This window comes from Lissotriton vulgaris, chromosome 5, assembly GCF_964263255.1.
Source record: "Lissotriton vulgaris chromosome 5, aLisVul1.2, whole genome shotgun sequence".
NCBI classification, from domain to species: Eukaryota; Metazoa; Chordata; class Amphibia; order Caudata; family Salamandridae; genus Lissotriton; species Lissotriton vulgaris.
In genome coordinates, this window is record NC_141693.1 from 982965618 (window position 1) to 982988878 (window position 23261).

The 23261-nt window shown below is 42.5% G+C and overlaps 1 protein-coding gene across 4 annotated transcripts in view; it reads right to left on the minus strand.

Moving 5' to 3' along the window:
* Window positions 1-23261, minus strand: part of EDRF1 (erythroid differentiation regulatory factor 1) — a 346290-nt gene that overhangs the window by 126070 nt on the left and 196959 nt on the right. For all 4 annotated transcript variants that reach the window (XM_086922577.1, XM_086922576.1, XM_086922575.1 and 1 more), the window contains 3 exons: window positions 22056-22244; window positions 9761-9961; window positions 4635-4853 (listed from right to left, as the gene is read on the minus strand). In XM_086922577.1, the coding sequence (XP_086778703.1) occupies window positions 4635-4853; window positions 9761-9961; window positions 22056-22244 (609 nt within the window). The remainder of the gene's footprint in view (window positions 1-4634; window positions 4854-9760; window positions 9962-22055; window positions 22245-23261) is intronic.

Genomic DNA, 23261 nt, shown 5'->3' on the forward strand with positions numbered 1-23261 from the left:
GATTTATGCAGAATCAATGCCATGTCTACCTTTTAATGCAGAGATCACCAGATCTTATTTTTTTAGTGATATTGTACAGTTCTTCGATTAATGACACAGATACAACATCTAAGGAGACATTCCTCTGGGCCAAATGTATCCTACTCACCATGCCAAGGTTAAATAAGAACACAGACATATAATCTGAATAATGTAGTCTGAGTGTACGTCTTTTTGTCTTATATGCTTATAAGAAAACATCTAGGACGCATACCTTCATACACATAATATGTGTTAGACATTCCAAAACTTATGTCAGAAATTCCGATTTCTGACATGATGGTATAGAAGGATGCCTCTTGACCACTTGTCAGGAGAGGTCCTTTGCCCAGATTATTTTGTAAGAGAGTGTCTCACCTGCTGCCAGCGCACTTCACATTTTGCAGATGATACATCCCACCTGAAGACTGTAGCTGATAAAGCCAAGTCCTGGAGGAAGACAGACTGACTGTTACCGCAGTGGGTGTTTGCCCTTCATGGGGAACACTGTCTTCACGCCAACGCTAATCAAGGCAGCCTTTGCTGTCAACAAGTTATGCGGTGCAACTCTTCTCCGTAAGAAACTCTAGATTGCAAGTTGCTCTGGAGATAGGAGAAGTTGTAACTGGAGATAGGTCCCCGATGGTGCCTATTGCCCTGGGCATCTTATTCCTAGGTCTAGTATGAATAATCTGGTCCCTTAAATTAGGCCCTCTTTTGAACGAGAACAGAGGAGTCTGGATGGATAAATGCCCAGTAACAGGTCACCATCCCTGCGGCTCCTGTCAAGCTTGCCCGCAAACTAAGAAATCAAGTGAGATTGATATAGGAACCAACAAACCATGGATTCAGACTAAGTTTACCACCTGCGACAGTGAGAGATTAATCTACCTCATCACCTATCCCTGTGGTCTCAGATATATTGGAATGACGACACGTAAAATCAAGGTCAGGATATCTGAACATAAAAGCACAATAAGGTGCAAAAGACAGGCCACCAAATTGACCAACCATTTTTTGGAGGCTAAACACCATCCGCCGGCTTTCTAGTGGACAGTTCTAGAACAGCCTTACATTCCAGCCCACATCTCAGATGTATCTAAATACCTCCTGGTGAAGGAAAAGAAGTGGGGTTTTAAATTGGGCACTAATCGACTAGAATTAAATGACGATATCCCGTGGTCTAGTTTATAATGATCTTTATCATGATCCTTATGATCTGATAAGCACCACTGTATGTGGTATACATCGACATACATCGGATCATGTCCAACCCAACATTACCTTTTGGACCGGTTTTCCATAAAAGTGCTCATATATTAGTGAATGACATATAAACTACATATAGTACTTACAACATGTATTCAAAGGTCCTGGTATGTTACTATATACGTAGAAGGGTCACTTTAAAACTAAAGCCGTTTTCTCTTTATTGCGGTGTATATTTGAAGCCAGGCCCCCACTAATGAAGCCCTTTTGATGCAAACAAAGATCATATTATCATCGATCTCGATGCAAATGTGGTAGAGACACAACGACTTTTTTGAAATAAAGTTTCAATAAAGTTTATTGAAATTGAAACTATCATCATCGGACCAAGCGAAAATATTATAACAAGATCCCTTCTTTTAATTTGATAGTCTGCCTTTCCAGATCGCTTTTCAAACTGAACTCATGGCTCCGATATGTCAACTATCACATACATGGGATCTTCACCTATCCATGTTGTGTCTCTCCTCACTATGATGAGAATTAGACGTCATGCCGCTGTCAATAACGTTTTTTGACGTTTGCACTAAAACAAATAGACTCTATTACCTCCGATACCGATGCTGTGGTCACCAAAAATGCCTTGGCTCTTTTCAATTACCATCATCCTCAAGAGCAGGAATATCACAATTAAATTTCAATTTAGAACTTTACAGCTTTTTACAACCGATCGAGTTTTTCTTCAAAACAGGCGCATCTAATACTAATTCTCAATTGCGGCGAGCTCTGCCACTAATGACCTTTACCAACGGCCAATGAGGAGACAGCTTTCAACAAACGATGTTCACCGGGCTGAGCTCAGCCCCTATTGGCCCATGTGACTAACTCTACCCAATAGCCGTCTGGCTTTTAAGACCCACACGCTCCCTGTCCCGGTACCTCCCCAGTCAGCTTGGACGCTGGCGATAAAGTACCGACGGACAGGTGAGCCTTTTGCTAAACTTTCTTTTTAAACTAATTCTAAATCTTTTTTTCACTCGAACACTCGAGCTTTGCCCTAGTGAATCGATACTCTACATCTGTACCTTGTATTACTCACATAGTATGACGCTGTTGTTCGTTTAGAGCGGCAATACGTTTGGGCCACAAGGAGAGTCTCGAGAAGGAATATCAATGTAACATTCATCGTAACTGATCGGTGTGACGATCGAAAAGAGATTTCTTTGTTTACAAACACGGTGTGTACCAGTTATTTACAGTTTGTTAGAGAGGGAGCATCTTGTCAGATTTCCCCCTTTCTTCAATCAGAGCGGTGCTTTACTCTTTTCCTGAGCCGCAGCCAGGAGACGTGAGGTCTCCATCTCTCACGAGACTGGTAAGATGGAACTTGGCTATTTGGAATATAAATGTATATCCATAACGACACAATTAACACACCCAATCAGTGGGTTTATATATATATCTCCCGAATATAGTATGTATGGGTATATCTTTCTGACTTACTATACCGCCGAGTTGTGAGGTTTCACCTAACCTTTCACTTCGTCATTTTCCTTGCTTCTTGTTTACAGTGAAAAGCACAGTTCATAAGAAGAGATGAAGCAAGTACACCTAGAGAATCAGGTGATCTCGCACTTTGTCTAAATATTATTTCTTAGAATTTATGAAATCACACATTTTTTATTATTTTTTTCACATTTGCAGTAGCAGCAGCCAGTTAGGTCCTGAAGAAAGCAAGGACGTAATAGTCCACGATTTGCTGAAACATGTTGACCTTATTTTACACCTGGGCAGCAATATTCATAGGCTGCCGATGACTTTTTAATAAGAGTGAGTTACACCAGAATAAAAAAAATTTCAGTACTCCCTCACCCAATTTTAAACACACTTTTTTCTCACATTTGATTTATCTGCACTGCAACTTTAGTCACCGTTATACTCAGACTGGTAGGATTCCATCGACATCTAGCCGAGTAGATGAGGGTTATCTCCATCTTATCCTCAGTCTGCAGAGGCAGGTGTTCCACCTTTGGGTCAAAATAAGAATCCCAAATGATGAAGGGCGGATCCGTGTGGTGACTGATGGGTATCTTTTTGACCCGCCCCCCTCCTTTTGAGGTTAGGTAACCCTTCTAGGAGATTAGGATAGACGTAGTGTTTACATTAGGTGTTTCTTTCACTCTAGGCACTCTCTGTAGACCCTTTGATACCTTTTGTGTTTATTAGTCGTACGAGGGAACGTATCAAAGCTTGGTCTTTAAACTCCCCTGGGCACCAAACCCACCGTATTGTCATTATTGAGCTGGAATAATATACAAAAGAAAGCTGCCCTTCACCGTTGCCTAAGGATCCCCTATGATACACATGGACTGTATGCAAAGTCGAATAATAGCCCAGTAAGCAGGTAGAAGCTGATCATTGCCAAATTTTAAATGTTGCAATTTTAAGGTTGTTTTGATATTAATTGAAAAGATTGTTTTTGTATAGTTATTTTATAATTAGAAAATTGTAAAGATTTTAATTAATCATACGATAAATACACGTTGACTTTGACTAAATTGTGAAATACTCTCAGGAACTATTAACAGCACTCAGAGGTATCAATGACAAGCGAGTCCCTGATATTTTTTCAAAAGCTTCAAGAAAGGTGCACAGTTCTTTCCAAAGAATTTGACTATGGTCCAGCACGAGAGTAATTTTTTCCATGACCAATGTGATCCAAATTCTAGCCACCCAGTCTCTCAGGGTCAGTACTGCCCGATTCCCCACCAATGCAAGGATTGCTTAAATTGGCACGATTTGGGCCAGAGCACACTTCTTACAACACTGCCATTTACAGGAACTTTCCTCTAAATGGTGGGCCCAGAACGACCACTCCTGACTCTCTAGGGATCAGTACTGAAAACATCACATCCAACCGTGAAGATTACTTCCCCCAGTATCTATTCAGTTTTGGACAGTGCCAGAGCAGATGTGTAAGAGTGCTCTCTGATGAGATCTATATCAATAACATTTGAATTTGAGAAAAACCAAAACCGTGGTGGCCCGAGCCATGAACAGCTAACAGTTTTTCACATCCAGGTTGCAAGTGTCATGGATAAGTGAATTTTTTGACACTGCATTCAACACTGTATCAGAGCCCTCATACCCATACCAAACTGTACAACTCTACCTAATTCTAGCTGTAGGCTCTGGCTGAACAAACTGTAATAAAATTAAAAACGATCCAAACAAGAATGAATATCTACACAATCATGTCGATCCGGCATTTTTGAACAATAAATATAGGAAATATGGAGTATATTAACTTTATTATGGTGTTGATCACTTAAGCCAATTTACAGATTCTTGTATTGTGCAACCATATGGATGTAAAATAGTGAAGAAGGAATATAGGAAATACCAACCTGTTCGCTCAGTCTGGATGGCAGCAGCCTGGTTCATGAAAAATACTCCAATTTCATTTCTGATGTTGCCAAGCCTTTTCAGCACTTGGGTATGCTGTTCTGGATGTTGATTTTTCAAATGGCTGAACAGTAGAATTTCATTAGCTGCTTCGTAGCATTTGCAGCTAACTGAAAGCTGGCACTCCAGATCAGTGGACAAGTCGGTAGCCCACGCAAATCCTAATCACAAAAAGGGAAAAAGAGAAGTGTCAAAACAGCACGTTTATTCCTCACATTCTCAATATTTTTTCAGTACCAAATGGATAATTATGAAAAAAAAAGGTTTAGAATCCCATGGTCTTGCAAACTAAGCAGTACTGTAGCATTGAGACGGAATTACAACTGAGTGTGAAGACGTTTGTAATATATTTAAATAAGCAGTTTCCAGAAACCTAAAAAAATGCAAATATTTATTTTTCAACAAAAGCTCTGAAAAATAAAGTTTTATTTTGTTTGATCAAAATGCAATAAAGGAATCTTTATATTCCTAAATTTCACATTGTTCCAGATAAAGAGAACAGGTAGCAATTTCTTGACTCAATGGCTTTTTGCAAGTGTGAACTTAACATGGCGTGGAAAGAAATATGGGAAACAAAAAATCTACACATTTCAGAAAAACAGACCTCTCTTATTCAGGAAGTGATCACTTGTCTGTTTTTTTCAAACTATCCTACATTTCAAATAGAAATAAATAAATGTTAAAATAAATTGAGAGGATGACCTCCCCACCACAGGCGCCCTTTGAAATAACGACACAGACTCTGCTAGTTAATTGTTTTGAGGTATTTGGGAGCAGGGATGCTAAAAGGGCAAATGGCTTATGTATATGTTTTTATTGAATTGACAGTGATGATGCATCTGATCCTTTTCCCTTAGCAATGAGACCGGTGATTTACAGACACTGTTTATTCTTCTAGTATCCTTCACATGTATTATGGCCTCCTCCTTCAGCAATGCTGTCACTGTATGTTTTTACACCTGACAAAATCAATAAAGGAAGCTTGAAAGAAAATAAAAATTGAGAACAAATAGAGCAGGCAATTTCTGCATCTGTATCTTTATCATATCAACATGTATGTATGAGATAAATACGTCTGTATTTTCAGCTGGCTCTTAGAATTATTCAGCTGACTGTTAAAATTATTAAACTAGCTAATCTACAGTTTGTTGCATACTATCTGAGCACCCCTCACTTTTGTCTTCCTAACATTCACCATCGATCATTTGGCTAGTGGAACCCCAACAGATACTTGTGATACTAACAAAACAAATATCTGAAAAACTGGTGGGATTGTTGTTTAAGGAATACCTCACCTATGTTTTTGAATATGTATTGCTACAAAATGCATATTCAAACACACTTAATATGCAAATCTAGTGCCAACAAAACTGAGAACAGTCTAGTAGGCTGGTAGTGGTTTTTGCCAGATGAAGGGACACAGAACCTGGCACCTGAATCAGATGCCTCCTCAACATTTGCATATTATCCTGTGCCTACTCTTCTTTTATGGAGAGAGACACTGCTTGGCGATAAAAGATCACACTACTGACTGTGGTAACACTTATACTCCTACTCCTAGTCTTTACTTCTGATGGAGTAATAGGATAGATCACCACGTACTGGGGGCGCCTAGGGAAAAACACTAAAGTGTAGAGAAATGCATGACTGTGGCTAGTAAAGGTCCACCCTGTACAACAAATACACCAGCTTATATAGCCTTTGGTTCTTGGCTTTTGAACCACTAACCAAAAGTCAAATATCTATTAGGATTGGGCTCAGGAATGGTGGCCTGTTCCATTTTAATGAAGGATACCAAAGCCTAGTACTGCAAATCTCATTATGGCAAGCAACTTCTACTTAACTCCCTGATAGGGAACACTCTCAGTGCATTGCGGAGATTAGCGTTGCAATACCTGGAAATTTATTAAATAAACAGTATCCCAACAGGTATCATTCAATTAGCCAATTAAAAGGATATGCAAAAACATTATCAATGACAGAGAGAAGAGACTCAATATATCCGTTTTTATGTGCCATTGGCATCAAGTTGAAACAAACAAATTAGAAAAGGCAGTACTATCAGCACTGGAAGTTAAAATTACACAACCCAAGTTGTACTTGGTGCAAACAAGGTGCAAGTGATGTGCACGACAGCGACGCAAGTGACAAACGTGCTCAGCGTAAACGGCGCAAGAAATACAAGTGCGCAATATTTACAGTGATAAAATACAGTGTGACTAGATCCTTAGTAGGAACTAATTGTTTTAGTTTTCAAGGGTGGTCACATTGTAGGTAGCGCCTTTTGAATGGGCTGGGGAGTCGACGACGTTTCAATCCAATCAAGTCAGGATCATCCTCAGGACAGGGTTGTAGGATGAAGCAGTGCTGTAAGGTGTTAAGGAGTGTTCCGGGTGTCGACTCAATCAGATGGTAAGGTGGAACTGTGACTTGGATGGTGTCTGTAGTCCCGTATAAAAATTGGTAGTCATGGACCAGGAACCGGCGGTCGAATACAAGTCGTCCGTCCGATAATTAGGGCGGTAGCACCACAAGGAGACCGCACTGGCCAAGAGTTAAATCTCTGGCTGATTCAGCCAGAGAGCCAGGGAGACTAATCAGCAGCTCATTGCTAACCAAAAACCCTCATAGAATATCTACTGGGACCATGTCTCCACTCCCCTCCCTTCAGGGTCTGTGTCTGGGTCTGTGTCCAATCCCCACCCCACCCCACCCCCCGCCCACCTCCCTCCCCGAGCTGTAAGAACGCAAGCAATGCCCTTCCAGATCAAGGAGCATAATCCTCATCAACCAAACTGGATCTCACTAGCCTCCAGACTTTGGCTCATGGCTACACCGAAGAACACTCAACAAGCACTCTGGATGTATGGACAGGTTGTTTATCTCCACAACGCATGCCATTACATCGCATGCCTTTACAACGCAGTTGTAACAACGCAAGTGTTACAACAAATTACCATTACAATGCAAACTTTAACCACGCATATACCTTTACAACGAATTTTGTTGTAAAAGCTTGTGTGTGGTTTAAGTTGTGATTGAAAATATAAGTATTTTACAGGTAAATGTAAACACTATTGATGTATACATTATAGCTTTATATTTCCCAGTAAAATACTGACTCCAAGTAGCACCCGCTGGTTACACAATGATGCAGTGCACCAGCGCTGAAGTAGTGTAAGAGTCAAGAGCACCTTCTCTTTTAATACACCGGTCCTGACGAATTGCCAGTAGACCCATTAGGGGCTGTAAGGTAAGAAACATGTTGACCACCCGCACTAGAAAAACCCTGTAGGATCATTACTTGCAGGTAGGGCTCACCCATTTTTAGCTAGGCTAGTACACCCTCAGAATAAAAGCAATTATTTAGGACCGCACTAAACCTATTTTAATTCACATCACTCACTCACTACTCTGACCACATACCCTCACACACCCAACAGCTACATCAGAAAAGATCTCCAGCAAAGAGCCCCTTTGCGGGTGCCCGTCAGGCATTGCAGCGCCGGCCCAACAAGGAGCACAAGCCATATGATGAAGCATGACATCCTCCGGGGTGTGTGAGGATAATCCGCAAGAGACCTGAACTCTCTTCAATTCTCCTTCACTTTAGGAACTGCACATTCATTCATTTTTGGCACAACTCTAAAGTGAAACAGGAAGTGGGAGGCTGAAGTCCCACTTGAATATGCATAAATGCGTCACAATTAAGAACTGCTCCAGATGCCAGCTCACTGTAGGGTTTCCCATTGCCAATTGCCACAAATGTGGTTAGTATAGGCATTGGGTATTGCAAACTTTAGAAAAAATTGACCCTATTTTACACAATGAAAAGACAGACCTCTTTCGGACTCGTAAAAGTGGCCTCTGCAATATCACAGGACTATAAATTTAGGTAGCCTTAGTCCATGGAAGAGATTAGTAACCACCCTTAGCCAAAACCATAATATTTATAATGCTGGTGCTTTGATATATTTTTCCAGTGCTGAATACTGTTCAGGGAAGTCTTCACATATAAGAGGGTTAGATGTTTTGTCCTGCTCATCAACCCATGGGTATAAAGTCTGCAAAGCAAATGGAAGAATCTCATCCTCATTTGCATATGTTGAAGGCTGTTTGCTAGAGCAACAAATCATGAGCAGATAATCTGGAGGGGCTCAATACACAGATTATATCCAGTTAGGAGTTATTGGACAGTCTCAGAGGTGGAATACGCCACAGGAAAGGCTTCTACTTGTCATTATGACGTCTCAGTGTTTGACTTGCGCTGATGCTTATGCTTGTTGGCCAATATGATCCATCTTCACTCCGGAGGCATTCTCTCTTGGAGTCAGTACTCTTTTCAGGTGCTACATTGGACTCGTTGCAGAAAATAAATCTTTATGGGCTGGTGATGTACCCAACTGTGGGCACCTCAGGCTTGTGCCCAGTGTTTGGCCATTTAGACACCTCAGAAATGAATAAAATGCTATGCAATGAAGGCACCTAAGGTTTTTCCCCACACAGAGTGCTTTGAGAGTCTTTGCCCTTACTGACCCTTCTTTTCCACAAACAGTAGGGGGTCAGATTTAGATAAATGAGGACAACAGGGGCAGATACTCTCTTAAAGGCCTTTTCATGCAACATAAGTGAAAGAATGAGAGCAAGCAGGATGGCAAAAGAAGCACAACTCTTGCCTACCGCAAATAGTAACAGGTGGGCAGTAAAGAGGGAACATTTTAAGCTGGAGTATCTGTGCTGGCAACGTTATGCAAAGATCAGGGATACTGATCAGGGGACCAGGGAATTCTAAGGCTGTCATAGTAGTCAATAAGCGGTGTTTGAGTTCACATGTATGGAGGATTTCGATATCTTTATTTAGATCTGTCTAACACAAAGGTGAAATAATCAGAGAATCAAATCAGTCTTGAGGAAAAGGGTGTTTCATGGAGAAATCCTCTCCCTAAAACATAATTTCCAGTGAAATCAGTGAAACAGTATAAACAGGATAGCAGAAAACATTTTCATACGATGCAAGAACAAAAACTATAAATATTAACAAATTAAAAAATACGTGCTTAAATATTACCTTGGCAGCTGGCCTCTCGATGAAGGCTGTGAAGTATTTCATGATCTTCTTTTGTTTGGTAATTATATTCCTCAAAATACGCAGCTCTGTTATTTGCATTCTGGGCCAGCATCAACTGGATGTCACCACAAAGTGTCAGATATTGGCTAAACAACATAAACACTTCAGGTAGCATATTGTTACACAGACAGCAATACGCATCTATGCCATGAGAAAACAAAAAAGAAACAGGTTTTTAAATGAGCCATGCATCCCTTGAACATGTCAGCATTACAGGGAACATTTACCTACTGCCCCAACAGTTCTCATCTGTACAATATGGCATTACACACACTACAAGGGTTTTACGAGACAAGAGAGAAGTAAGAGATGAAGGGTGAATGTTACTAATGTGAAGAGGGTAGGTGTTCTTATTGTGTCTGAGGACTACAGGAAAGCATTACTTTTTACAATTAAGGCTCACGTCTATAAACCCCCCTCAAAGGTAAAAGGATATCTATTAGGGTGTGCAAGAAATATTTTATTCTACAAAAAGTTGTAATTTGACAACTGCAGGATTTAATGTAATTTTGAAATATGTTTACTCACGCCACAAAACAGTTCACAGTTATGTTTACTGTAAAATTTATACCACAAATATAAAGTATGCACGTATTGTCACGCACAGGAAAGGTAGGACACTGTTGGCACCTGCTTTTTCAGGCAAAATCAACATAAGCATGCATTTCGTGCTCATTAAAAGGCAAAAAAATGCCTTCATATTGAAGGAAACGTTTTTAAAATACAAACAGAAATGTGGGTGCAGAAAGCGTTACAACACAGTGGAAAAAATATCTTTCAAGTGAGAGCTAAGAAATCATTACTTTTTTTTTAGCAGAGAATAATTGTCAGGCGTTCTAAAACAATTTCAACGCATTAAATTATAAATATTTTCTTAACTTTAAAGTGACTAGCAGATCAATGATCACACCTTTGCGATTTAAAGTCACATTTAATTGGCTCTCCTCCCCCCGGCCTCAAATCCCCTCATAATGAAGTACATGCTTGGAAAAAACAGAAATGAAAACATTCTCTTTCTCCAATTTTTCCCTAAATATTCTGGGAGTCAAGTCAAGTCAGAGAATTTATATAGCGCACTACATACCCAGAGGGTCTCAAGGCGCTAAGGAAGGGGAGGAGGATTACTTGTCAAATATCCACGTTTTAAGTTGCTTTCTGAATGCTAGGTGGTTCTGGGTAAGGCGAAGGTAAGTGGGGAGTGAGTTCCATGTTTTAGCAGCCAGGTATGAGAAGGATCTGCCTCCCATGGTGGTCTTGTTGATGCGAGGTACAGTGGCGAGGGCTTGGCTGGAAGAACGTAGTTGGCGGGAGGGGGTGTAGAAGGACAGTCGTGAGTTGAGGCATTCTGGTCCGATGTCATAGAGTGATTTGTGTGCGTGGGTTAGCAGTCGGAAAGTGATTCTCTTGTTGACGGGTAGCCAGTGGAGGTCTTTCAGGTGACCAGAGATGTGTTCGTTGCGTGGGATGTCTAATATGATTCTGGCTGAGGCGTTTTGGATTCGTTGGAGTTTCTTCTGGAGTTTAGCGGTAGTACCTGCGTAGAGGGTGTTTCCGTAGTCCAGTCGGCTCGTGACCAGAGCATGGGTGACTGTTTTCCTGGTTTCTGTGGGGATCCAGCGAAATGTTTTTTTGAGCATGCGAAGAATGTTGAAGCAGGATGAGGATACGGCGCTGACTTGTCTGTTCATTGAAAGTGAAGAATCCAGGATAACGCCTAGGTTCCGTGCGTGGTATGTCGGGATGGGTGCATTTCCAAGGGCTTCCGGCCACCAGGAGTCGTCCCATGCAGAGGGGGATGTACCTAGGATGAGGACTTCTGTTTTATCTGAGTTCAGTTTCAGACGGCTGTGTTTCATGATACTGGATACATAATTGCAGTAAAATAATTGTGAATCCCTAACATTATTATATTGATAGGTGAGGAAAAAAACAGGTCAATACAAACTCCTTTCCATGTGTCCAATATTCCCCTCATCGTCACCCCCTCAATACTTGATCTACAATGTCGGTTCCAGACTGGCAAATCACGACTGCCTCAGCTGCAACTTATATCATTTAGTCGACATGCAAGTAAGGTATGGGGTGGGCGAGGGACGTTAGCATGGTAAACCTCACACACCACAGGATAGGAAGAGCAATTGTTGAAGGTAGATAACTTCCACACCCATTCAACATGTCGGGGTCCCAATATTCAGATTAACAAAGGTAGTTGTGTAGACTGGTGCGGGAGAAAGTGCATAAACCATACCCAAAAACGTTTTCTGGAAGGCTCTTTCAAACAGACCCCATCATCTGTAGTATTGAGCGTTTCAGGAGTAACTGACAGAAAAATAGCACCTCAAAACAGGGCCGGCTCTAGGCATGTGCAAGCTGTGCACCTGCACAGGGCCACCAAACCCCAGGGGCCACCACGCCAATATATATCCTTAATATATTAATCCTCTGAGGATGGATACATATTGCGTGGTGGCCCCTGGCAGGGATTTGGCGGCCTCTGGCTCTGTTCCACTTCTAAACTCCCTGACCCCCTCCCCTCTTTACTGGCCTGCGCGCTCCGCCCCGCCCGGACCCCCTCTTCCGGGCCCCCTACCTACGCTCCCTGCCCAGGGCCACCATGAGCCTAGAGCCGGCCCTGAGTCAAAACCATAGTAGTATTACCGAAAATTGTACATAGGATTACACTTTAGCATATCACAACCGAGTAACATAATTTCTGGAAACATCTTGCTCACGTGGCAATAAAATACGATGCAGGGCACAGATCCGACTTAAAATTCACTCTTTATTAACATACCCACAACCGAATGCCGGGACTGTAGTTCACATACGTTCATCGAGGATTTTAAAGCGTGCCTATCATCAAGTTTAGGAAGCAAGTCTTCAACTATGGCTACAAAATACCTGGAGAGGAAGACTGAAAGAGGGGCCATACAAAATTAAGAGGTTAAGTTAAAAGAAATAGCTTTTAACTGGGATTTGAACTTAGTACCATGGTGTCTTTATAGAATGTAGTGTACAACGTGCCACCACCCGTGGCCTGTGATGCAACCTAAAGTGCTACTGTTGAAATTTAGGACGTAGTTCATTAACAGAGACAAGACAAATGTCGAGTGGGCTTCACTGCAACAATATTTAACTGAGCTCTTTAGCAAGGGGTCACTCGGGAAGCCTCAGAACATGAACCGGCAGATGGTCCTGATATACACCAGCTATCTCTTCACTCAGCCATGACGCTTCACAAAACTTAAAACGCTATCCATACCTCTTCTAAAAGGTGAACACAAGTGTAATCAAAGGACTTAAAATTAGTTATTTTAGGTTCTGTTTGTTTAAATGCATGATTAGATTTATTCATGAAGATGGTTGTAATATGTAGTTCTATTACAAGAAATCAAATAATTATGTGTAAAACTGGTTGTGGGCTGCTCTTAACCTTAAAAACATAATTTTAAAAAAAGTAGTTGTAGGTAAGAAAAAAAATGTTGACTGATGAAAACGGATAGTGCTTACATTTTTAAAGGACTACTCTGTCTGAGCCCACCCCAAGGTCGTTTAATATGCAAGCTTGCAAATCATGTTTGTTGTAGCAGAAACCTCATTACAGAAATAACAATACCCATTTCTCTTAAAGGATACCTACTGCTGTACGCTGTTTACCTCTTGAAAGACTCTTAGCTATCTTTAACAACTTGGATTGATACAGATCTTCACTATTGTTTGTTTTGATGGATACTGCGTTCCATTAACAATTTCTTTATTTTTGAAACTGGAACCCCAGAAAACCTGTTACATACGGTTATGACGCAGAGTTGCACATCTACTGTTTCAGGATCACACTATTGGAGACATGCACAACACATCTCAGATGGACACTGTTCATCAAAGCAATGTTACAAAAGGTAAGCAACTTTTCGAATATATGATTTTATTCATCTTTGAAGGAGCATCCAGCAATACCTTACGATTTTGGATAAGGGACCAATGATGATGCTAAAGTAGTGGAGCTACATGAAAATATGACAAACCACTTATTACCCCAGTTTGAAATTAACCCTATATTTCGAGTCAACGCAATATTCCTCAACAGACTCATAGAGAGAAAGCTAAATGGTCACCATGAACACGTCCTACAAAGACAAACTTCTCAAATAAGCGTTGCTTTGTACAAGCAGGACTCTTAATATCGCCAGAAAAACAGGTGTAAGTAACACGTTTCATATAAAAGTTGCGCAAAAGGAAGGCCAACACGAACTTTAGGGCCCATCATGCACAATGCAAGGGCAAAGGTGGAAATCTATACACAAGAAACTACATAACCATGGAATGTGTACAAGCAAAGCTCCACTCAAATTTCTTAGGAAATCCTATAGAAAAGTCAGGTAACCCCTGAAAGTTGCAACCTGTATTTCTTCCTTTGCCGGCTGCAGTAAAAAATGTATCACTGGGAATAAACCGAGAGCAGACCCAGATGCCTCTGGAAGAACACCAGCTGCTAAACCTCATCCATTTGCATTTGTAAGGATGATTAGTGCTCAACTATTTGGAATCCATTGCAAACAGAATTAATTGCTTAAAAAAATAATATGCAACAACTGACATAGGTCTATAATTTAGTAAAACAAACTGTGAAATTTCAGGCACTAAAGATGGCTTCTCCAAAGATGAGCAACAACAATTTATCAGCCTCAGAAAAAGGATATAAAAGGAGACAGTAAAAGGATACAGGAGATAGTGACATGCGCAGTCGATCATACATGCACACAGCTCCATCATTTGAGAGATCTTGTAGAGTGTTCACGTAGTACATCTCTCCCTAAAAAGCTTATAAATCACTATTTCTTTGTGGTTAGATTTGTGCTCTGTAAGTCACTTGCATACATCATATATATCCCCCACCCAACACAGTCCGGAAATCCGGGGCTCATGATGTGCGGCGGTCCTGAATGGTCTCCGGTGTCGTAACATATTCCACAACAATTGCCCAAATTAAAAAAAATACCAGGACTCTCCGGGATGCTTCGATCATTTATTAGCAAAAAATGCCTCTGCACCAGCGCTTTTCGCCTTCATCAAGCCGAAACGCGTAGGTGCAGAGGAATTTTCTGCAAATAAATCATCGAAGCATTCCAGAGAGAGTCCTGGTATTCTCTTTAATTTTGGAAATTGTTGTGGAATATATATATATATATATATATATATATATATATATATATATATATATATATATATATATATATATATATATATATATATATATTTTTTTTTTTTCCTCTTTCTCTCCAAGAATGCGGCACTCAGCGTTTGTAAGATTTAAACAGCTTTACTTTATTTCTCCAGCTCGGACCAACGCGTTTCAGCCATCAGCCTTCGGGTTGTCACATGATTCTCTCTGTACAGTGCTGCCTAACTGTATTTCCATGTGAAACATCCTCCTCTGAATAGGTGAATAACAAGCTTTTAAACCATACGAGCCTCCTTGTCTCTTGTTCATGTAATGCTGACTGCATACATCACTTAACTGCCTCAAACTGATACCTGTTGGGAATTGTTGTTTTTTTATACTCCACACCCATCCCAACGTGGTCTATGGGTTTTACTCCTGTTGTTCTTACACAATGTAAAATTTAAGGCATCGTTTGATGTCCAAAGAGTGCAATCGTTGCTCTGCAGGAGATTGAGGATCGGCAAAGAAAGTTTTTAGGAAAACAGGCTCATTTAGATGCAAATCCGTAGGCACCTTTGGCAGGAAAGTCAGGTTGGGGCGAAGCAACACACAGTCAGGCTTGAATTGAAGAAAAGGAGGTATTGGACGTACAGTGGCGTCAGGTCACCGGTTCTTTCAACGACCTTGTGGGTGTCACCGCTCGCATGAGGACAGCTCTCCAATGGTGGGCGCAACCGTCCAACCTTGCCACAGGAAGTAATCTGCAATTTGGGATCAGTGCAATACAAGACGATGCCATCCCCAGAAATGACTTTAAGATCCGGACAGAAACGGACAGTCTTGCCCGAAGTAGAGACACCAAGCGGAGGATCTTTTGTTGACGCTCTTGGGACACAAATGCCTTTGAAAGTATTGTGTCTAATGTTGCTCCCAGAAAATTCCTGCTTTGATCCGGGTCGACCTGAGACTTGTCGGCATTGATGGCTAGGCCGAGAGATCGAAACACATCCAGACTTGAGGAGGCAGTCGTCCAGATATGGAAAGATTTGGACGCCTGGGAGACGCAGGTAAGCCACTACTGGAGCCAATACTTTCGTGAAGACACAAGGGTCGGACCTGAAGCCGAAGGGCAACACCTTGAACTGGAAGTCTCTCCGTCCCACCCAGAAGCGCAAGTACTTGCGATGCTTTTGAAGAATTGGGACATGGAAGTAAGCATCCTGAAGGTCGATGGTGGTCATGAAGTCGCCCATGGAGAGAAGACGCAGGATCTCTACTAGTGTAAGCATGCGGAAGGATTGGCTCTTGAGGTACCTGTTGAGCGCTCGCAAATCCAGAATCGGTCGCCAATCTCCCGTCTTCTTGAGTATTAGGAAGAAACGGGAATAGAAACCTTTCTCGGAGACTTGAGAACCACTTCGACTGCACCTTTCTGAATTAGAAGACAAACTTGATGGAAAAGCTCCTTGAGGTGGGGAGGAGGCGGGCCAGACCGAGGAGTGGGAGGAGGAATCTTGAATAACTCTAGAGCATGGCCCTTTACCACAATATCCATAACCCAGCGGTCTGAGGTGATGGAGGACCACTGAGAAAAGAACAGAGAGATTCGACCTCCAACACTGGGGGGATACTTAAGTCATTGAAGTTTGGGAGTGGATCCTCTATATGAGGATTTTCCCCTGTACGATTTGGACGACTGCTGTGGGGTGGACTGCTGTTGGTTGGAAGAGTAACGTTGGTTACCTTGGTGGTAGGAGCGATATTGAGTGTTTCCTCCACGTAAAGTTGAGGAGGTGCCGCGTCCGCGCGCAAACCGAAATGGCTGCTTCCGAAACTGTAAAGTCCCCAATGAGCGAGCAGTATCAGTGTCTTTTTTAATGGACTGCAAAGCCTCATCTATGTGCGCTCGAAAAAACGACTCACCGTCGTACGGCATATCCAGGATTTTGGATTGTACCTCCTGGCGGAAAGAGGTGGACCGTAACCAACCCTGCCTAGGCAAGACCGCTGCCCCAGCAAGCTGACGAAAGCCAGTGCACGCAATGTCAACTGCGCAATCAATAATTTCCTCAGATGTCCTCTCTCCGTCCTGCAGAATCTTTAAAGCTTCAGCCTTGGAAGCGTCAGGGATAAGGTTCACCTGGGCAGACAAGTCCGACCAGATCTGTTGGTCGTAGCGACATAAGATGGCTAAAGCATTAGCCGCCCTCACCGTAGTGGATGCCATAGTGGAGAATTTGCGTCCAATAGCATCCAGGCGACGACCCTCCCGATCCGGAGGAGCTGAAATTGGAGACGCCGGATTACGGGATTTTCTGCAGCTTGATTGACCACCGAGTTAGGCTTAGGATGAGCGACAAGGCATGCTTGAGAACCAATGGGCGCCTTGTATTTTTTCTCAAGGCGAGGCAGTTGAGCTGGCAGCGAATTTGGAGTTTGCATGAGCTTCACCCCTTCAGTCCATATAAAGTCTATGATGGGTATAGTGTGGACTTGCTTGAATGGTTGATTTTTAAAATCATAGAGGAAACAGTCCTCCTCCCTCTGGACTCTAGGCAACTTGAAGCGCTGGGCAGCTGTATCCATCAGCTGAAGGAAACTTGCAATGTCCACCTGAGGCGAATCCCCGGGCTCTACCGGAGGAGGGGAAGGCGTCTGAATTTGGTAGTCGTCCCACTCAGCCATGTGGGTAGCAGCGTCATCATCATCGTCATGAACTTCTCCATCTTCCCGTTCTGGGATGACGTCATCATCATTAACCGGGTACACCGTAGTGTGCATCTTCACTGACGTCTGAACCTGAGGGGAAGGTGTTGGTGGCAATGGTGGCGGAACAGGGACAGGAGCCGCCGCAGCCGCAGGCACATGAGGCATAGGTGAACCCCGTGGAGTAGGCGGGAAACGCTGGTTGTAGTCATCCAACATATGTTGGAGATTGGAGATGAGTGACAAAGGCAGTGTCGCAGTTGGAACTTGTACAGAGTGGTCTTCTGCCTGAGAATACTGGTCGTCGTCATCATCATCACCGTAATCCTGGTACTTAATAATCAGATCAGAAGGACTGCGTGCCACTCTGAAGGAATCACCAACATCATTTTCAGTCAGAATCCTGCTCAGAACCCGTGGCGAACATGGGCGAGGGAGACTGAGGATCTAGGATGGACAGCTGGTCCACTGGCTGTTGACGACGATAGTGCAAGAGGCCAGCGGTGGAAGAGCCAGACCCGGTGGAAGACAAAGGCACCAAAGGCAATGAAGCAAACGATGATGGAGCCGCCGTCGACTGTGCCGACGACGACGCTGGCAGAGGAGACGACGAAGTTGTTGCAGAAAAATCCACCTTCAACGGAGCCGCCGTCGACGGGACCATCGTAGTCAGTAAGGTCGTCGACTAAGTCGTCGGCGTTGATGAAGGCGCCGTCGACAAGCCGTCGTCGACGGGACCGACGACGAAGATTTCTTGTGAGCTTTCGTCAACGAGGACTTTGCTGACGACGAAGCAGATTTCTTCGTCGACGACGAGGAAATAGGTATCGTCGACGAGACAGTTACGAAGCTAAGCGATACCTTAGTCGACATATAAGACGTCGACGTAGCCGTCGACTATGATCCGGAGGCTGATGTCGTCGTCACTGTCGCAGTCGACGATCCGGAGACTGCTGATCTCATCGTCAGGACGATCGTCGACGCTCCAGTCGACGACGAAACATGTTTCGGAGCAGAAACATGATGGGATGCAGCAGAAGACGCCTGAGAGCCAGGTCTCGTGGGCGTAGGGTTAGTAGGAGGTGGTGAGGCCACCGCAGGAGCCACAGAAATGGAAAGTTTCTTCCTCTTTAGAAATGGTGAAGACATATCCTGCACACTACTACGTTTGGAGGCTGCTTTAGAAGGTCCAGATTGCAAACTTTCTGCATCTGACAGTGCCGAATCCTTATCCTTAAGTCGCTGGAGCCAAATGAGGAGACAGTCTTCTCTGTCCTTAAGGGTCTTTGTAGAGAAAGTCCTGCAAAACTTGCAGTTACCAACCTCATGGTCGGGATAAAGGCAATAAATGCACTTCTTGTGGGGGTCCTTAGAGTAAAGACGCAATTTCCCACAAGAAGAGCAAGGTCTAAATAAAGACTTCTTACTTGAAGACATGCTGGAAGACTGGAAAACTTGAAGTTGAGAAAACTGAGCAGAGCTCAGGGAGACTCCATTTACACGACGTGCGGTAGAAAATCTGAGGGTCTGAGCTCTGAGGAGAAGGTTCTGGAAGGGTGCTGGCGTCTGATAGGCTGTAGTTTGGACTAACATAATGACAGGAATATGTTACAAGTGTTTTCTCTCTCTACCATGTATTCCTATGTAAGAATTGTTTTTGAGTATTTATTATGTATTTTTTAGTATTATTTCATGTTTTATGTATTTACATACAAATGTTATTGGTATGTTATTGCTACTTTATTTACCGTGGGACTCCCTCTTCGACGACGGGGAATATTCAAGCATGTTCATCTACGAAAGACACCCTAATACTGGAGAAAGGAGCTTGGCTCTGTAACGCGTCGGGCAAGGATTTGCCAATGATATGAAAAAAAGTAAACTTTCCACGCATTATGGAGTTGGGCTCTGGTCTTTTGGTTTGTGCAATACCCAAGATTGGAGATATATATATATATATATATTTTTTTTTTTACCTACTGGCAGTCGCCAGTAGGTAGTTATAGTTAGGATTGTTTTCCATAGGAAATCCGCAACATTCTTTTGGGAGTAACTTTGGCGTGGATTGAGGGATCTGCCTGAAAATTTCCTGAAATTTGCCTCTCTGCGCTCCGCTCCTTCCCTGAAAGTTTTGGGGGGGACTCGTCAAGCGGGGGCCGAGATAAAAGGGGGTCCCAAAACGTGTTTTCTCCATTTTAATTTCCATAGGGCGGTTGGACTCACTTTTAGCCCGAACGGCTGAATGGATTTCCACCAAACTTGGCAAAATTGTAGGGACTGGTAGCCCGATGTGCCTTTGCTATGTCTCAAGATATGTGCTCCAGTGGATTTTGAGTAATTTAGGTTCAAAAAAATATATATATCTAGAAGCGCGCCCCGGTACGCGCACCGGGACGCACTCCGGCGCGCTACGTGAGTTCGCGAGCGGAAAGCTGATTGGCTCTCGGGTGTCTGTCAACATTCCAAACAGTCCGGAGCGGCCGCCATCTTGTGTCTCGGTAGGATCGAGACACAAGAGGTGGCAAAAACAAAGAGGGAAATGACCAAAAGGGGGCAGGGTAGACCCCCCCTGACCCCCTAGGTTTGATGTGGGGGCCATAAAATGCTAGTTTCTATTTTTGAATATGTGTTTCAAGGGTTACATTACACTGAAAGGAGGTCTGTCACAAGGATGGTGTCATGAGTGATGTCACTGACCAGGTCATGAGTGATGTAATATGTGACGTCATCAGCAGTGCATTGCAGGCGCGCAAGTTATAGTGAGTCCAACTAACTATAACGTGGGAATTTCAATGGTTTTATGTCAGTAAAATTTCCAGCTAACTATAACTGGTGTCAAACCTATGTTTTTTATCAGTGAATATATATATATATATATATATATATATATATATATATATATATATATATATATATATATCTTAAATGGGTTCCTGGATGCGATGGATATATATATATATATATATATATATATATATATATCCTGGAATCCTGGAGGACCAGGGGCAACTTTGGGACCTCATCTGAGCATCCTTGGTGTCAAATAAAACCTTTGAGGACATATTGACAGCCATTGAAAGCAAATAGGTATGTTATGTTGAGTGGAGAAGAAAGAGTGGTGGTAGCCTGGTTGGCCGCCCTGAAGTAAGCTCCACTAACTGCATACAAACTGTGTTAATAGAATTTGTGGATACTTCCCTTTTGAGGAGATTTTATCTATAGGATGAAATACATTTTTTAGAGCATACAGGTGTAAAATGTGGTGGATTTGGAAACACTGAACATTTTGTGTGTGTTAGCTCTACTCTGGTGGGGAGGGTAAGAGTCTGATGATATGAATCTTCGATGAACCCAAACTGGATAAAGTCTCTTGCATGACATTTTCTAACCGTAGCTTAGTTCCCAAAGTTTTTTGTCTCAAACTCATCAGAAAAGTATATCTATTTTCCAGACACAGAAAAAGGCATAGTATTTTTTCAATACAGCCCACCCACGCAAAGAACCAGAGCATGAGTGTGCTGGTGTAAATCAAGCTATAAACTAACTAAATGCCACTCTTTTTTACTTAGTACTTAATGAATCACTTCTACCTCTCTTTTCTTTATGAACAATTAATTTTTTTTAACTACATTTCTTTTATCGGTTTTATAGGTACAATATGGGCATAGCCCAACAAATACAATTTATATAATGCAACATACACAGCGTACCTGAATTGAATTTTCTATATAAACAGGGCCTGGAGAACACCAGGTCGGGAAATTAACACACCACACAAAGCCCAGCTGACAGTTTGTAATTGTAAAATGAGAACAATTAGAATTATCTTTCTCTGATGTACAACTGCTTTGCATTGTGTCTCTTAAGCGCTTTTGGGGAGCCGTATCTGGCAGGGGGGACAAGGTAATCCCTAGATATGTCACCCAGCGGGACCAAATATGCCTATGCATCTGTGGCCATCCCCATGCTTAAAAAAACAACCATTCCGGCTCCAATACATTCATCTAAGGCCTTTTTCCACTTTCCTAGCCCCGGTGAGGCGGACGCCTTTCATTTCTGAGCAATGTCCCTTTTGGCGAATGTAGTGGCAAGAGAGTTCAATTTGGATTTATATATACAGGGTTCTTGCTCCCTGGCCCGCCAGCCATCCCAGGGCTACATCACATTGTTCCAATCCGCCCACTAAAATAGTCAATCCCTCCGGCAGCTCACTCCACAGCTGGAACAATTCATTTTTGAGTTTTTCCTTAAACTACTTTCACATAAACATAAGAAGTACTTTCATAGGAGTCACACCATTCAGCAATATCATTACATTAAGAGAAAACAAGTGTAAACTAAAAACAGAAACAAACATAAGCTTACCATGACATTGAAGAGCCAGTTTGATATATCTTAATGCTCTGCCATATTTCTGAAGACTCATTGCAGCATCTGATAGCACATAATATGCCTTTGAAGCCTTGAGAATCAGCTGGAGTTTCATTTTGAATTGCCAGGATCCAGGGATCATTCCTGATTGACTGGAATGCTTGCCTTCAGCAGATGTCCCAACTAGTAACACAGAACAGAGTCAGTATGGTATGGTGTAACAGACAGCAGACAGCCTTTAGATAACTTTAGTCAAAGTCGAGATAAAGAGTCAGATGAAGACTTAGATTATCCAAACGAAAGGTACCTCATCATTGTTATTCAACAGATTTTCAAAAGGTGAACACTTACATAATTATTGTACCAATGACTTAATGTTATCACACACAGAAGTGACATTTTGAGGTGCAATTAGAGAATATCAGCTCTTTAAGGTAAAGGACTTTTGAGGAGATTAAAAAAGGTGTATTAAAAAATCATGCAATATTAAACACAATGCAGCCCATAATGACTTATTTCCAAACCTCTCACAGAGAACTGATCCCTAAGCTCAACTCTGTCAAATCATTGTGTTACCTGCTTCCTCTTCTCCCATTAAATATAAATTCATCCTTTCCAAGCTTAAAACGTTTCTGACTATCCCTCTTCTAGCTTTACTCAACCACCCTTTGTGCCATTCTCCTTTAACATTTCAATTTCTGGTGTACTTTCCCAAATTTTATATAAAACTAATTTTGTCCATAGCAAAATGTGGATTCACATACACCCATCCTCCTCCCCTGAGAGGCTCACCTCGGATTAGGCACAAAGAACAAGTTACTTACCTTCGGTAACGATATATCTGTAAGAAACATTAGTTAGTATTAGATTCCTTACCTTAGAATATCCCCAGGCGTCAGTCTGGATCCGGAAACGTTTGCGTAGCAGTACCCCTGCGCGTCGGTAGGCGTCGTCTGCAGGCGTCCCCTGCGGCTCCGCGTCCGTCGTCGGCGTTGTGCGCCGTGATGACGTCGCTGGAGTATATAGACGCTGCCTCCGCGCGCTGACGTCAGTTCTTTGTACACAGCTTTTCCGCGCCAGAACACGCAGAGCCGTGTGAGAACCAACACTGGTGCCATTTGAAACTAGGGCTCTGAAAGGGATGTCCTTAACCCTAGGTATCAGTTCGCAGAACGGGGAGGATGGGTGGGTTCGGTAAGG